Below are 17,866 nucleotides of genomic sequence, written 5' to 3'. Positions count from 1 at the left end.
TGGAAAGAGGGGGGGAGGGGCGGTGGGGGTAGGATGGTGGGCAGGGTGGTGTGTGTCAAACGGTAACAGTTTTTAAGAAGGCTGCAAGCTTCCATTTTAGCAAGATTTTTTATTTTTAACCTATTTTTCATGGCTTTCCCAGGCTTGGAAAATCCGTCAGGTAAAAAGGGGGTGAGAAGGAGTGCATCCATACGGTAGGTGTATTTACAGCACTGCTTGTGGGATAAGAGAAGTGACTTCCCCAGCCTTATAAACTGATCTGCTTCCAGCTCCGTGATCTCTGACAATCCCATGATCTCTCTCCCCTCTGACCCTGATCTTACCTGAGAGACGATGGGACCCACCCCCAAGCTCTCCCTCCCTCCCTACCTGTTTGACTGTGGCAATATCTGCAAGGTGTCTGAAAAATTCATACGTCCAAGTTTCCCATCCAGAACATCCCTCCCATCCCCCTGCCCCCTCTTCCCCTTCCAAGCTCTGAATATAGCTCTCCCTGAATATCAGGGCTATTAGGAGAATTTTGTGAATGTGTTGAAAGCATCCGCTAATGTTTTCTCATATAGGAGGTGCTGAATAGCTGACTCTTTATGGCATTTTCTGTTTTCATTTAAGTTTTCCAGATTGCTCAGTGGGAGAAAGTATTTTACCCTGTTGGGCTAAAGTGGACCGACGGGAAGCTCCCTGGTTTGACTGGTTACCTGGTTACTGATATAAGCCAGGATAGCAGATGAGTTTATAACCAACTATAGTGCAGGGAAGTGGAATTATCAGGCAGGATTCCTCTCTTAATTACTATCCGGTGATCCCTGTTGAAAAATGTGATGCTGATTTTCATCTTCAGGCATAGGACAGTTCTAATTTGATTTAATAGAAAGATTTTGCATTTCTAACACCTTTCATGACCACCCACAGATGTCCCAAAGTGCTTTACAACCAATTAAGTACTTTTGAGGTATAGTCACTGCTGTAATTTAGGAATCTGCAAAATGTCTGAAAAATTCATACTTCCAGGTTTCCCATCCAGAACATCCCCTGCACTCCGTTTGACTCCCCCTCACCCAACCACTGTGCCCCCTCCCCTCCCAAGATCTGAACATGACTCGCCCTGAATATTGGGGCGATTAGGTAGACTCATGATATTGTGATAAAAACAAAAAACTGCGGATGCTGGAAATCCAAAACAAAAACAGAATTGAACCATGACCCCACCACTGAATATCAAGCCATTGTTTCCAGGACTGTCACTGACCTCATCTCCTCTGGAGATCTTCCTCCCACAGCTTCCAACCTGATAGTCGCCCAACCTCGACGGCCCACTTCTACCTCCTACCCAAAATCCACAAACAGAACTGCCCCAGTAGACCGATCATGTCAGCCTGTTCCTGCCCCACGGAACTCATTTCTCGTTATCTTGACTCCCTTCTCTCTCCCCTTGTCCAGTCCCTTCCCACCTACATCCGTGATTCCTCTGACACCTTACGTCATATCAACAATTTCCAGTTCCCTGGCCCCAACCGCTTCCTCTTCACCATGGACATCCAATCCCTCTACACCTCTATCCCCCACCAGGATGGTCTGAGGGCCCTTAGTTTCTTCCTCGAACAGAGGCCCAAACAATCCCCATCTACCACTATCTCCTCCGTCTCGCTGAACTTGTTCTCATACTGAACAATTTCTCCTTTAACTCCTCTCACTTCCTCCAAATAAAAGGTGTGGCTATGGGTACCCACATGGGCCCCAGCTATGCCTGTCTCTTTATGGGGTATGTGGAACATTCCTTGCTCCAGTCCTACTCCGGCCCCCTCCGACAACTCTTTCTCCGGTACATCAATGATTACTTCGGTGCTGCTTCATGCTCTCGTCAGGACTTGGAAAAATTTATTAATTTTGCTTCCAATCTCCACCCCTCCATCATTTTCACATGGTCCATCTCTGACACTTTCCTTCCCTTCCTTGACCTCTCTGTCTCAATTTCTGGTGATAGACTGTCCACCAATATTCATTACAAGCCTACCGACTCCCACAGCTACCTCGACTACAGCTCCTCACACCCCGCTTCCTGTAAGGACTCCATCCCATTCTCTCAGTTCCTTCGCCTCCGTCGCATCTGTTCTGATGATGCTACCTTCAAAAACAGTTCCTCTGACATGTCCTCCTTCTTCCTTAACCGAGGTTTTCCACCCACGGTCGTTGACAGGGCCCTCAACCATGTCCGGCCCATCTCCCGCGCATCCGCCCTCATGCCTTCCCCTCCCTCCCAGAAACATGATAGGGGCCCCTTGTTCTCACTTATCACCCACCAGCCTCCGCATTCAAAGGATCATCCTCCGCCATTTCCACCAACTCCAGCATGATGCCACCACCAAACACATCTTCCCTTCACCCCCACCCCCGGCGGCATTCCATAGGGATCGTTCCCTCCGGGACACCTTGGTCCACTCCTCCATCACCCCCTACTCCTCAACCCCTACCTATGGCACCTCCCCATGCCCACACAAAAGATGCAACACCTGCCCCTTCACTTCCTCTCTCCTCACCGTCCAAGGGCCCAAACACTCCTTCCAAGTGAAGCAGCATTTCACTTGCATTTCCCCCAACTTAGTCTACTGCATTCGTTGCTCCCAATGTGGTCTCCTCTACATTGGAGAGACCAAACATAAACTGGGCGACCGCTTTGCAGAACACCTGCGGTCTGTCCGCAAGAAAAACCTCCCTGTCGCTTGCCATTTTAACACTCCACCCTGCTCTCTTGCCCACATGTCTGTCCTTGGCTTGCTGCATTGTTCCAGTGAAGCCCAACGCAAACTGGAGTAACAGCACCTCATCTTCCGACTAGGCACTTTACAGCCTTCTGGACTGAATATTGAATTCAACAATTTTAGATCTTGAACCCCCTCCTCCATCCCCACCCCCTTTCCGTTTCTTCCCCCTTCCTTTTGTTTTTTTCAAATAATTTATATAGATTTTTCTTTTCCCACCTATTTCCATTATTTTTAAATCTTGTATGCCCTGCTAGTCCTTCCACCCCACCCCCACTAGAGCTGTACCTTGAGTGTCCTGCCATCCATTCTTAATTAGCACATTCGTTTAGATAATATCACCACCTTCAACACCTCTTTGTTCCTTTGTCTGTGACATCTTTTGATTATCTGCTCCTATCACTGCTTGCTTGTCCCTATAACCACACCACCACCTCCCCCCCAACCTCTCTCCCCCCCCCACCCCACCCCCGACCCCCTCCACCCCACCTTAAACCAGCTTATATTTCACCCCTCTTCTAATATTCAATCAGTTCTGTTGAAGGGTCATGAGGACTCGAAACATCAACTCTTTCCTTCTCCGCCGATGCTGCCAGACCTGCTGAGTTTTTCCAGGTAATTCTGTTTTTGTCATGATGTTGTGCATGTGTTGAAAGCATCAGTTAATATTTTCTCAAATAGCAGATGCTATGTAGGCTACTAACTGGTGGGAAAGATATAGAGGAACAAATTTGCAAGGTTATTATAGAGAGGTGCAAAAACCATAGTTATAATAAGGGATTGTAATAGCTTAAAAGGCAGAGAGAGGGGGAAGTTTTGGAAGTGTTTTTCAGGAGAATTTTCTAAATCTTTACATTTCTGACACAATGAGGAAGGAGGCATTACTAGATATGGTTCTGGGGAATGCGTGGGTCAAGTGGATCAAGTTTCAGTAGGGAGTAGTGAACTTAGATTTAATTAGCTATGGGAAAGGGCAAGAAGCAATCTAGACTAAAAATAATTAATTGGAGGAGGCCCAAATTCCATAGGGGTGAGAACAGATCTGGCCCAGGTAGATTTGAATCAAAGATTGTCAGGCAAAACTATAATGGAGCAAAGGGAAGATGGTTTAGGTACAGCTGAGGTACAATCCCACATGGGGGAAAGGTTAGACATACAAAGCCAGAGCTACTAGGTGACAAAAGAGATCGAGAAAGTTGAAAGAGAAAAGGGTGTGTGCAACAGATATCAGGTTGATAATATAAGGCTGAATATAGATAATTAAGAGCCGGAGTGGACAAAGAAATAAGTGAAGCTAAAAGAAAGTACGAGAAGGGACTAACAGCTAACATCAAAGAAATACTAAAGTTTTCTCCTCCGTCAGATACCATGCCCTAAGAGGGCATTGGAGACCATGGACTTCCACTGGATTGGTCCGTGATTATGCTTGGCAAAGTACTGCAGCGGTTTGCCATTACCTTCTGCAGTATTACTGAGCAGGAAACTCTCCCACTCTTACTGTTTGCCATCTGGCATATTGGAAGGATTTACAGGCTGATAATCAACCTGTTTGGCCATGTTATGAACATACCTTCTGTGGCCATCAGGTCCTGGGGGAGACTTGAAGCTTCTGGCCCAGAGGTAAGGACATCACAAGATCTCCCTAGAAGTCTTCTTTAGGCATACTAATAATAAAAGGATGGTTAAAGGAAGAATGGGGGCAATTAGGGACTGAAAAGGAGATTTATACACGGAGGCAGAGGACATGGCTTGACTATTAAATTGATACTTTGCCAGGCAAGAAGATGTTGCCCAAGTCATGGTGAAAGAGGAGGTAGTTGAGATCTGGATAGGTTAAAAATTAATGAAAACGGGATAATAGAAAGGCTGGCAGTATAAATTGATAAGATCCCAGGACTTTATGAAATGCACCTGAGAATTCTGAAGGATCTAAGGGTGGAAATTGCGGAGGTACTGACCATAATCTTCCAATCCTCCTGCATACAGGGGTGGTGCTAGAGGACTGAAAAATTGTAAACATTACATCCTTGTTCAAAAAAGTCTGTAAGGATAAACCCAGCAATTACAGGCCAGTCAGTTTAACCTCAGTGGTAGGAAAGCTTTTAGAAATGATATTCTGGCACAAAATTAACAGTCACTTGGACAAGTGTAAATTAATTAAGGAAAGTAACCATGGATTTGTTAAAGAAAGGTTCTGTTTAACTAATTTGACTGAGTTTATTGGTGAGGTAGCAAAGAAGGTTGTTGGGGATAATGTAGTTGATGTGGTGTACATGGACTTCTAAAAGATGTTTGATAAAGTGCTACATATGAGGCTTGTCAGCAAAGTTGAAGCCCTTGGAATAGAAGGGACAGTGGCACCACACTAAGTTCGCTGAGAAAAATGGTGAACAGTTTCTTTTTGGACAGCAGTAAGTTATATAGTAGGGTTGCCCAGGGATCAGTACTAGGACCACTGCTTTTCTTGATCTATGTCAATGACTTAGACCTGGGTGCACAGGGTAAAATTACAAAATTTGCAGATGACACAAAACTTAAAAGTATTGTGAACTGTGAGGATAGTGATAGACTTCAACAGAAAATAGACAGGCTGCTGGAATGGTGGACATGTAGCAGACGATATTTAATGCAGAGAAGCCTGAAATGATACATTTTGGGAGGAAGAATGAGGAGAAGCAATGTGAAATAAGAGGTATAATTCTAAAGCAGGTGCAGGAGCAGAGGAACCTGTGGGTTCAAGTGCATAAATCATTGAAGGTGGCAAGGCAAATTGAGAAAGTGGTCAATAAGGCATTCAGGATCATGGAGGCATAGAATACAAACCAAAGAGGGTTTGGTGAACCTGTATAAAACACCAGTTCAGCATCAACTGTAGTATTGTGCCCAATTCTGGACATCATACTTTAGAAAGGATATGAAGGCATTAGTGGGGTGCAGAAAAGGTTTACAAGAATTATTTCATGGATGAGCGAATTCAGTTACATGGATAGCTTGGGGAAGCTGTTTTCCTTAATGAAGAAAAGGTTGAGGGGAGATTTGAAAGAAGTGTTCAAAATCATGAGGGGTCTGCTATTAGTATATAAGGAGAAACTGTTCCCATTAGCAAAAAGTTGAGTACCAGAGGACACAGACTTAAGGTGAATGGCAAAAGAATCAAAGGGGACATGAGAATGCACAGTTTGAGATTGTGGCAGCAGCAAATTAAAGAGTGGCTTTCAAAACGGCATTTCATAATTATCTGAAAAGAAAAGCATTGCAGGGCTAAAGGAAAAGTCAGGAGAGTGGGATTACCTGATTTGGTCTTACAGGGACACCAGGGCTGAATGGTTTCTTTCTGTAGTATATCTATTCTGTGAATGCTCAATGCAAATTCTGATCAGCCCGGGTCTTATACCAAAGGAATGATTCCAAATGAAGTAAGTCAAAAATTGAAAAAAATGAACCACTTTTAACTAAACAACGGAAAAGCACACAGACACAGGCCTTGAAGGGTGTAGCAGGATACAAATCTGTGTCTGTCTGTGTTTGCAGAATTGCCCACAGGGCAAAACCAAGGCTGAAATGAGGTCAAGGCCCATTGCTTTCATCTGCTATGGACTATATGACAAGTCCAGGGACATTTTAAGCAAGGAGCAGAGTTCCCATGTCTGTACTGGCGTAATGTGCAAGAACTAGAAAACTGAATCCCCTACAGAGAAATCCTGTAAATACTATAATTCCCAAGAGATTATGGCTGTTCCAGTACAGATACAACACTGGCATCCACCTACCAATGTGGAAAATTGCCCAGGTATGTCCTGCACACAAAAAGCAGGACGCATCCAATCTAGCCAATTGCTGCCCTATCCGTCTACTTTTAATCATCAGTAAAATGATGTAAAGGGTCTGCAACAGTGCTAACAAGCAGCCCTTGCTTAGAAATAACCTGCTCACTGATGCTCAGTTTGGGTTCCACCAGGGCCACTCAGCTTCTGCGGCAAGATTTTCCCCCCCTCAGAGGGGAAGTTGAAGTGCAGGCGTGCAGGAGGCACACCTCCAATCGACCGCCATTTTACGTCGGCAGGCCAATTAAGGCCCACCCAGTGCGATATCCGCACAGAAGCACTATGTGCTCCCTGCTAAGTGCTGCCTCAGGGAGTTCAACTCTGCAATAAAAAATATTAAAAATAGAAAAAAAATCTCTGACATGTCCCCTCATGTGAGTGTCATATGACCTGGGACATGTCCATAACTTTTTAAAAAACTTTTATTAAATTTTTTAACATCTATATGAAACCTCATCCCGCCCATAGATGAGGTTTCATGCTTTTTCTAATCCCCGCCAGGGCTCCTGGCCTTCCCGCCAACCTTAAGGTTGGACGGGCAGGTCCATTAATTATTTCAATAACTGTCAATGGCCTCAATTGGCCATTGACAGATCGGTAGGTGCACAGCTGATTTTGCTGTGTCCCCGCCGACCTGAAAATTTAAATGAGGCGAGGTGATTCCGCCCGACGTCACCGTGCATCATTTTACGTGTCACTGAGCAGGCCCCGCCCCCCACTCACTGACAGGAAGGTCCTGCCCCTGATCTCAAACATGTCCAAACAAGGACAAAAGAGCTGAACACCAGAGGTGAAGTGAGAATGACTGGTTGACTGCCCTTGGCAACATTTGACCGAGTGTGACATCAAGGAGCCCCAGCAAAACTGGAGTCAATGAAAATCGGGGGAAAACTCTTTGCTCGCTGGAGTCATACCTAGCACAAAGGAAGATGGTTGTGGTTGTTGGAGGTCAATCATCTCAGTTCCAGGACATCACTGCAGGAGTTCCTCAGGGTGGTGTCCATTTCTTGATATCACGTGGAGTGAACTGAATTGGCTGAAGACTGGCATCTGTGATGCTGGGGACCTCTGGAGGAGGCCGAGATAGATCATCTACTTGGCACTTCTGGCTGAAGGTTGTTGCGAGTGCTTCAGCCTTATCTTTTGCACTCATGTGCAGGGCACCCCCATCATTGATGATGGGGGTATTTGTGGAGCCTCTTCCTCCAGTGAGTTGTCTAATTGTCCACCATCATTCACGACCGAGTGTGACAGGACTGCAGAGCTTAGATCTGATCCATTGGTTGTGGGATCGCTTAGCTCTGTCTATCACTTGCTGCTTATGCTGTTTGGCACACAAGTAGTCCTGTGTTGGAGCTTCACCAGGTTGACACCTCATTGTTAGGCAGGCCTGGTGTTGCTCCTAGCATGCCTTCCCGCACTCTTCATTGAACCAATGTTGATCCCCTGGCTTGGTGGTAATGGTAGAGTGGGGGATATGCTGGCCATGAGGTTACACATTGTGTTCGAATACAATTCTGCTGCTGTTGATGGCCCATAGCGCCTCTTGGATGCCCAGTCTTGAGCTGCTAGATCTGTTCGAAATTGATCCCATTTAGCACAGTGGTAGTGCCACACAACATGATGGAGGGTATCCTCAATGTGAAGATGGGACTTCGTCTCAACAAGGACTGTACGGTGGTCACTCCACCAGTCCTGTCATGGACAGATGCATCTGCGGCAGGCAGGTTGGTAAGGATGAGGTCAAACATGTTTTTCCCTCTTGTTGGTTCCTTCACCATCTGCCGCAGACCCAGTCCAGCAGCTATGTCCTTTATGACTCAGCCATTTTGGTTTCTGGTAGTGCTACTGAGCCAATCTGGGTGATAGACATTGAAGTCCCCCACCCAGAGGACATTCTGTGCCTTTGACGCCCTCAGTGCAGCCTCCAAGTGGTGTTCAGCATGGAGGAGTACTGATTCAGCAGGAGATTTCCTTGCCCATGTTTGACCTGAAACCATGAGACTGCATGGGGTCGAAGTTGATGTTGAGGACTCCCAGGGCAACTCCCTCCCAGCCGTCTACCACTGTGCTGCCACCTCTGCTGGGTCTGTCCTGCCGGTGGGACAGGACATACCCAGGGATGGTGATGGTGGTGTATGGGACATTATCTGTAAGGTATGATTCTGTGTGAATGACTATGTCAGGCTGTTGCTTGACTAGTCTGTGAGGCAGCTCTCCCAATTTTGGCACAAACCCACAGATGTTAGTGAGGAAGACTTTGCAGGGTCAACAGGGCTGGGTTTACCATTGTCATTTCCGGTGACTAGGCCGATGCCGAGTGGTACGTCTGGTTTCATTCATTTTTTATTGACTTTTTAGCAGTTTGATACAACTGAATGGCTTGTTAGGCCATTTCAAATTGCAGAATGTTCAGCACCATTTACGACTCCTCAGATACTGAAGCAGTCCATGTCCAAAGGCAGCAAGACCTGGACATTATCCAGGCTTGGGCTGGCAAGTGGCAAGTAACATTCAGGTCACAAAAGTGCCAGGCAATGACCATGTCCAACAAGCAAGAAGCTAACTATCACCCCTTGACATTCAATAGCACTATCATTGCTGAATCCCCCACTAACAATATCCTGGTGGCTACCATTGACTAGAAACTGAACTGTGGCTACAAGAGCAGGTCAGAGGCTAAGAATCCTGTGGCAAGTAACTCACCTCCTGACTCCCCAAAGCCTGTCCGCCATATACAAGGCAAAAGTCAGGAGTGTGAAGTACAAGGACAGCAGATAGATGGGAACACCACCATCTGCAAGTTCCCCTCGAAGCCATTCACCACCCTGACTTGGAACTACATCACCGTTCTTTCACTGTCGCTGGGTCAAAATCCTGGAACTCCCTCCCTAGCAGCACTGTGGAATACCTACTCCACATGGACTGCAGCGGTTCAAGAAGGCAGCTCACCACCACCTTCTCAAGGGCAATTAGGGATGGGTAATAAATGCTGGCCTAGCCAGCAACGACCACATCCCATGAATTAATTTTTAAAAATTGGAAAATAAAGAAAATTGCTGTTGCAATTATTGCTGTTTTTGGCATAACACTTGAATTTGAATATATTCTATCCATAGAAGATGAGAATTAATGTGAAATAATAAAAGTAAAACTAAAAATATTACAATGTAGCATTCCCACACGAAGACAAAAAACTTCCTCAAACATCAAGATTTGTGTGTTCCAATGTTTTGCTTTTCAATTTAATCACAACATTGCAATATTTTTCATTTGATATTTGGCATTGGTCCAAAAAGTAATCAAGAACACATGACAGTTTGTTCTGTACATTTAGCTGTGGCATTTAACTCCGAGTAAACATAGAAATTTAACATTAACAAATTGGATAAAATTCATCCCTCAATAACGTTATTGTAATATAAAATGTGGCAATCTAACAGTGCTACATCTGAGTGTGCATTGCAAATGAGAAAACTTGAACAACGGCAGATTTTACACAAAAAACATGCAAGCAGAAACAAAGCTCCTAATCACCGTGATCTTTTTAACTAGAAAAAAAACATTTTCAACTGCATAAAATTAACCTTTTAAGATCAGTTTTGTGACTAAATTCTTTTCCTAATTGTATTTTTCACTATGATGTGTATAACACATCATTCAGCGTGAAAGGGTATCTAAACTTGTGTGAATCAGATGGCCTATTAACTATTAATACAGTTCGGACCAGTACTCTTATCTCCCAGTTTTTACTGGTGTCCCATTTAAAGTTATACAAGACCAGTTTGGACCAGTATTCTTATTTCCCAGTTTTTACTGTGTTTTCCTTCTGGGTTATATTCCATGGCAGCTAGTCAGATCCCATCACACGCAGGCTATCAATCACTCTCATGTCCTGCATACTTAGTGCTCTGTCATTAGTCACTTTCTATGGCTTTTTAAAAAATCCTTTAACATGGCTTTCTACTATTTGCATATCACATTTTCAAGCTTATGGCTTAGGTTAAATATCCTGCAAATCAACAGGAATAAACACTGAGACAGTATAATTTGCTAGCACGAAAGAAAATTACTGTGCACACTAGAAATCTGAAATAAAAATAGAAAATGCTGCAACTACTCAGCAGATCTGGGAGCATTGGCGAAGAGGGAAACGGAGTTTCCCTTTCAGGTTGTTTCTGTTCTGATGAAAAGTAATTGACGTTAACGAGAACTTGTGGTTGTGCTAACAGAGTTATATTGGCCCTGATCTTTACTAGGGTGAAATTTCCAAGCTGGGCCTGGAGTACTGTGGAATATTCATGTGTGTCTTCTTTTTCAGCAGGATCTCTGCCAGTCTGATTGACAGCCATGGCTCCCTGTTGATTGGGAAGACTGCAGAAGATGTAGCAGCCCAGGAGTAGGTAAGCTTGTGCTGCTAGTAGAGATGGTGAGAAATGGTGGAGGTGGTGAGGGGAGGGAGAAGGTTGTAAATGTGACTCTGACACTCAGGGGAATAGCAATTGCGGGCAGTCAGCCAAAGATCAGACTCAGAGATATGGTCAAGTGGGGGTCGGTGATTGTTGGGGGCATTGGGGAGTGGTGATCAAACAAGTCTGATCACGGGGAATGAAGCAGGTTAACTTTATGGGCTGGGAGGAAGCACTCTTGCTCCTTCTGGTCCACAGCAGTGCTGGAAAAGCATTTACCTCCTCCATGCAGAAATCTTCACCTCCTTTAAGCTGCTGTGTTTCCTGAAGCCCAGGAACCCCAATCTTCCCGGGTTAAAACTGGAAGAGAGATCAGGCAAATTTTCCCCTCAATGTGGCAATCTCAAGTCAAGCAATTTCCAACTTAGCAGTTCCATCTCCATATAAATGACTCCCGCATGCAGTACTTTGGCTCCAGGGAAGCAGGGGCATGATCCACTTGGACCCACCAAGCCCATAAGTAATTTAGATGTGACCACAGAGGCAGGCAATTGCTGACGCAGGCAGGTTAGAAGGTCTGCCTCAGTTCTCTGGGGCTTTGTCCCAGTTGTATTAAATGCCTCTACCCTTCACAATCCATCCACACCCTATGCTCTTCCATTCCCTTTTTATGTCCCCATACTACCTCAATGCCTTCTTCATGCCCCTCTGTACTCTCCATGCCCACTCACCTAGTATGCAGAACAGAACCAATGAGCCATTTAATAACAATGAAAAGTCTTGAAATACATTGAAAAATACACCCATTCAGAAGTCTGCTTTCAAAAAAACAACTGGTGTTCTTAGAACCTTATAAAAGTTTCAATCAAACAGAGCCATTCATAGTTTCAATAATAGAAGCTTTACCTCACTTCATACCTCTTAATCTTGTCCAAATAAACATATAGATATTGATTTTTTTCCCAAAGAGTAACTTGTTATAACCTCATGAAGGGGTCAAACAAACAAAGCAAGCATTCCACTTCAGTCTATGAAAACCCCTGCTGGGCTAATGCATTAGTGAGTTTTGGAACTCAGCCAAGCTTCATAATGAGGCCATCTGTGAACTGTATCAACAGAAACAAATGGCCAGGCATCTGTTTCTCCAAATTTTTAAAAACATTTTTACATCCCACTCAACACAAACAGATATATTTTTGTCATTAAAATTCCCCTCAAAGTGTAAGTAGCCCTGCAAGAACTCTCATATGCTTATATTTTTCAAATGAGTGGACAACCAACCTACCATGTTACTCTTTTACTCACTGGCAATGAAACAATACATCTGACACCTGGCAGTGGAAATTCCTGCATATTTCTGCACAGATACACAAATAATTGGGCAAAAAGCAAATATGCAGACTAAAAGATCAAGAAAACGCAGGTGAAAGTTTGTTGCATATGTGATTAAGTTTCCCAAAATGTTCTCAATCTATTGATTCCTAACATCCCATACACATCTCAGCTCATTATGATAACTCCACCCACAGGTTTAAGAATCAAACAAGCAAATTTCCTGCAATTACCCACATGCAGTGTGTGGGTAAACGTACGTGCAGAGTTTTAAGTGCAACAGGAAGTGGTCATTTTTCTGGGGTTTTTTTAATTCTTTTTTAAGCTTTTGTTATTTATCCTGACTGAGATCTGCACTGTATTTTCTGTTTCTTTGAGAGCATTTTTAGTTAATCAGTGTAGGTCACATTAAAAATGGAGAAGTTTTGAATGATTGCATCTTGCATTGTATTGCATAGTATTTAGAGCACAGGAACAGGCCATTTAGCCCAATAAGTCCATGCTAATGCTCCACTCTCGCCTCCGCCAACCCTTTGTCATCTTAACCCATCAACATATCCTTTTATTCTTTCTCACTCATGCGTTTATCTAGCTTCCTCTTGATTGTGTATATCTTAGTAACCTCAGCTAACCCTTCACAAAATCACAGAATCACACAGTGCAGAAGAGGCCCTTTAGCTCATCGAGTCTGCACCAACATGAGAAATACCTGACCTACCTACCTAATCCCACTTACCAGCACTTGGGCCCATAGCCTTAAATGTAATGATGTGCCAAGTGCTATCCAGGTACTTTTTAAAGGATGTGAGGCAACCCGCCTCCACCACCTTCCCAGGCAGTGCATTCCAGACTGTCACCACCCTCTGGGTAAAAAAGATTTTCTTCACATCCCCCCTAAACCTCCAGCCCCTCACCTTGAACTTATGACCCCTTGTGACTGACCCTTCAACTAAAGGGAACAGCTGCTCCCTAGCCACCCTGTACATGCCCCTCATTATCTTGTACACCTTGATCAGATCACTCCTCAGCTTTCGCTGCTCCAACAAAAACAACCCAAGTCGATCCAACCTCACTTCATAACTTAAATGTTTCATCCCAGGCAACATCCTGGTGAATCTCCTCTGCACCCCCTCCAGTGCAATCACATCCTTCCTATAATGTGGCGACCAGAACTGCACACAGTGCTTCAGCTGGGGCCTCACCAAGGTTCTATACAACTCCAACATGACCTCCTTACTTTTGTAATCTATGTCTCGATTGGTAAAGGCAAGTGTCCCATATGCCTTTTTCACCACCCCACTAACATGCCCCTCCACCTTCAGAGATCTATGGACACACACGCTAAGGTCCCTTTGTTCCTCAGAACTTCCTAGTGTCATGCCATTCATTGAATACTTCCTTGTCAAATTACTCCTTCCAAAGTGTATCACCTCACACTTTTCAGAGTTAATTTCCATCTGCCATGTATCTGCCCATTTGACCATTCCATCTATATCGTCCTGTAGCCCAAGACACTCAACCTCACTGTTAACCACCCGGCCAATCTTTGTGTCATCCACAAACTTACAAATCCTGCCCCCCATATAGTCTTTTATGTTGTATATATAAATGATGACTAATAGGGGACCCAGCACAGATCCCTGTGCTACGCCACTGGACACTGGCTTCCAGTCACTAAAGCATCCTTCTGTCATCACCATCTGCCTCCTACAACTAAGCCAATTTTGAATCCACCTCATCAAATTACCCTGTATCCCATGTGCATTTTCTTTCCTTATAAGTCTCCCATGTGGGACCTTGTCAAAGGCTTTGCTGAAATCCATATAAACTACATCAACTGCACTACCCTCATCTACACACCTGGTCACCTCTTCAAAAAATTCAATCAAATTTGTTAGGCACGACCTCCCTCTGACAAAGCCATGCTGACTTTCCCTGATCAAACCTTGCCTCTCCAAGTGGAGATAGATTCTCTCCTTCAGAATTTTCTCCAATAGTTTCCCTACCACTGACGTGAGACTCACTGGCCTGTAGTTCCCTGGCTTCTCTCTACAACCCTTCTTAAATAGTGGAACCACATTAGCTGTTCTCCAGTCCTCTGGTACCTCCCCCATGGCCAGAGAGGAATTAAAAATTTGGATCAGAGCCCCTGCGATCTCCTCCCTTGCCTCCCTCAGCAGTCTGGGACACAAATCATCCGGACCCTTGTGAAAGTGAGTTCCACAATCTAACCATTCTGTGGGTAAGACATTTGTCTTGAATTCCCTATTGAATGTATTAATGATTGTATATTATTATATTTATGGTTCTTGCAGGTTCTGGATCCCCCTACCCCCCACCCCGCAAGTGGAAGCATCTCTGTGTCAATCCTATCAAACCTTTTCATAATCGTAAAGATATTTGTCTGATCACCCCTCAGTCTTCTCTTTTGTAGGAAAAAAAGCCCCAATTAATTTGTTCAGTCTTTCTTGATAGATAAAGCCACTCAGTTCTGGTATCATACAGTAAATTTTGCACCTTCTCCAGGGCCTCTATATCCTAGTTATAGTATGGAGCCTAGAACTGTTCACAGTATTCACAGTACTCCAAAATTTTATACAAGTTGAACATAAATTCTCTGCTTTTGATTTTACCCCCTTAGAAATGAACCCACATTTGTTTTTTTTTTTGTTTTATTAACCTGTGTTGATACTTTGAATGATTTGGGTTTCCATATCACCATATTCATCTATACTTCCATCCCATTTAGACACTTATTTTCCAAGCAGATGTGGCCTCCCTACTAAAAACCCCCTTATGCATATCTACATTAAAGTTCTTTCTTATTTTGCAAGTTTACTAATACAAATACTTGTATCCTGTATTCTTAAACAATCTGTGTCTAAATTTATCTGAATGATGATTAGGTGGCTTAAAATTCAATTCCTGAAATTAAAAAAGAGATAAAAGGCGTATCTCTGATATTTTCCTTGCATCTTGATTGTTTGCACTGATTATCACGTATTTAAGTTGATTTTTACCTTCTGACATATGCTAACAAGATCAGCACAATTTCATAAATTGACATTGATAAAATGGTTGCATGATTGGGTGTAATTTTGTGTGGAACCACTGATTACACCCCCACAGGAAATTGCACCCCTGATTTTTAAAAATTTTCTCTGTGATTCTGTGACATGGTGCTGTTGATATGATGAGGTCACTGTGCATAAACACCAACCTGTTTAATCTCTGTACCTTCAACTGGCAGTATAGGAAGTGAGCAATTCTGGCTTTGTAGCTGAGTCCAATAATGATTGGAATGCCCCAAATCAACAATTAAATATTGGAACGCAAAAATGAACACAATTTGAACTTAGTATCAAGTGCAGTACCAGTAATTGGCTTGATGGGTAAATTCATTTCTACTAGGTAGTCCTGTTGAACCATTTGGATTAGAAAGAAAGAATTTGCATTTATAAAGCATCTTTCATAATGCCAGGGATGTCCCAAAGTAATTTAAAGCCAATAAAATACTTCTGGAGTGTAGTCACTGTTGTAATGTAGGGACATATGGCAGCAAATTTATGCTCAACAAGCCCCCACAAACAACAATGAGATTAATGACCAGATAATCAGATGACGTGATGGTGGTTGAGACATAAATTCTGTCCAGATCATGGGGGGATCTTCCCTGCTCTTCTTCAAAAAGTGGCCATGGGACTTTTTGCATCTCATCCAAAAGACAACACCTTCAACAGAGCGACAGTCCCATGGTATCTGTACAAAAGTGTCAGCCATGTTTACCTCACCACCTGGGGGCCAATAAAATTCATCCTGCTATCTTTGGTCCCTGCCACAAACTCCAACTCCCTAGCTACTGATTCCATCCTTCTCCCTGGCAACTATCTGAAGCTGAACCAGACTGTTTGTAACCTAGGTGTTATATTTGACTCCAAGATAAGCTACTGGCCACATATATAGGCTGTCACTTAATCCACCTTTGTAACATCACCCAATTCTGTCATACCTCAGTTCTGTTGCTGAAACCCTCAGCCTGATCTTTGTTGCTTCTTGACTTGACTTTTCCAATGCTCTTTTGGCCAGCTTCCAATTTTCCACCCTCTGTAAATTTGAGGATAGCTGCCTGCTGGAGTGTGTGATTCAGTTCTATACATTATCTTATCTTGATAAAATTGTGCTTTAACAGTGGTGTTAGAATACATCTCATTTATAGGGTTCCAGCATTTTCCACACACAAAAGAGTACAAAGGCAACAACAATTTACACTTAGTGTCTTTAATGTAGTAAAACAGCCCAGGAACAATTGTCAAACAAAATTTGACCCCGAGCCACAAAAGGCGTTATTAAGGTAGATGGCCTAAAGTTTGCTGCTCCCTCTCTATTCTAACACCACTGTTAAAGCACAATTTTATCAAGGTAAGATAATGTATAGAACTGAATCACACACCCCAGCAGGCAGCTATCCTCACAGGGAGCATATCATAACTGTGCAGTCTGTGATTTTCCATTCATTAATATTAAAGTGTGGAATATCAGAGGCAGCACGGAAGCAATTTCCTACAATTCACTCCCTGTGTCCTGCTGTAATTGTGGGATCATGAAAAAAACCTCATTTTTAGATAGAATTTTACTGATTGCGTATGTGTTGAGTCAACTCAAAGTTAGCTCTACATTCAACCACGACCCACATTTCAGAATATACCCATATTTTTAACAATATTAACATTGTGGTTTTCTCCTTCCACAAAGGAAATTGGGCCACAGTGCATATCTCTTCTGGTATGCAGTTTTCTTCAAGCAGTTTGATAACTTCATGTCACATTCACAAGTCATCCTTTCGCAATGGTCCAAGAAGATCCCTATAATAAAAACAAATATATTTTTTTAAATCTTGAGGCTAAGTAATTGGCATTAAGTACTCAGTTGATGGTCCTCTTGCCTGAATCAGAAAGTAGTGTGAACAAACCTCACTCCAGGGTTTGAGCACATTATCTAGGCTGACACCAGTGCAGTCATCAGGGGGTGCTGAATTGCTACAGGTGCCATTGTTTTAGGTAAAATAGCTGAGTGTAAAATAGATGAGTGTAAAAAATCCCAGAGGACTGTTTCATGAAGATTGTTCTTATCCTGATGTCCTGACCAATATCCATCCTTTAACCAACACCAGCAAAAAACTTAACTGGCTGTTTTATCTCACTGCTGTTGCAGAACATTTCAATGTACAGAACAACAATGGCTATGCTTCAAAAGTTAGCTATTGGCTATGGAGTGCTTTGGGATGTCTTGGTGATGTGCAAGGAGCTACATAAGCACAACTTCCTCAATAAAGTAAACAACCTGTTAAGTGGTTCTTCCAGGGCTATCCTGCAAGACTTGGAGGTGATGGTGTAGTTGTAATGTCACTGGACTAGTAATCCTGAGGCCCAGGCTAATGCTTTGGGGACATGGGCTCAAATCCACCATGGTAGCTGGTAAAGTTTAAATTAAATCTGGAACTGAAAGTTGATCTTAGTACTGGTGACCATAAAACTAGCATTGA

The 17,866-nt window shown here is 43.4% G+C and overlaps 1 protein-coding gene across 1 annotated transcript in view; it reads right to left on the bottom strand.

The window, feature by feature from the left end:
* Positions 1 to 17,046: 17,046 nt before the first annotated feature.
* pla2g10 (phospholipase A2 group X) overlaps positions 17,047 to 17,866 on the bottom strand; it is a 66,942-nt gene continuing 66,122 nt past the window's right edge. Inside the window, exon 5 of the mRNA XM_041206919.1 lies at positions 17,047 to 17,186. Coding sequence (XP_041062853.1) covers positions 17,047 to 17,186 — 140 coding nt within the window. The remainder of the gene's footprint in view (positions 17,187 to 17,866) is intronic.

This window comes from Carcharodon carcharias, chromosome 15, assembly GCF_017639515.1.
Source record: "Carcharodon carcharias isolate sCarCar2 chromosome 15, sCarCar2.pri, whole genome shotgun sequence".
In the NCBI taxonomy this organism is placed as follows: Eukaryota; Metazoa; Chordata; class Chondrichthyes; order Lamniformes; family Lamnidae; genus Carcharodon; species Carcharodon carcharias.
Note: the sequence above shows the minus strand (reverse complement) of the source record. Positions and strands in the feature narration are given on the sequence as shown.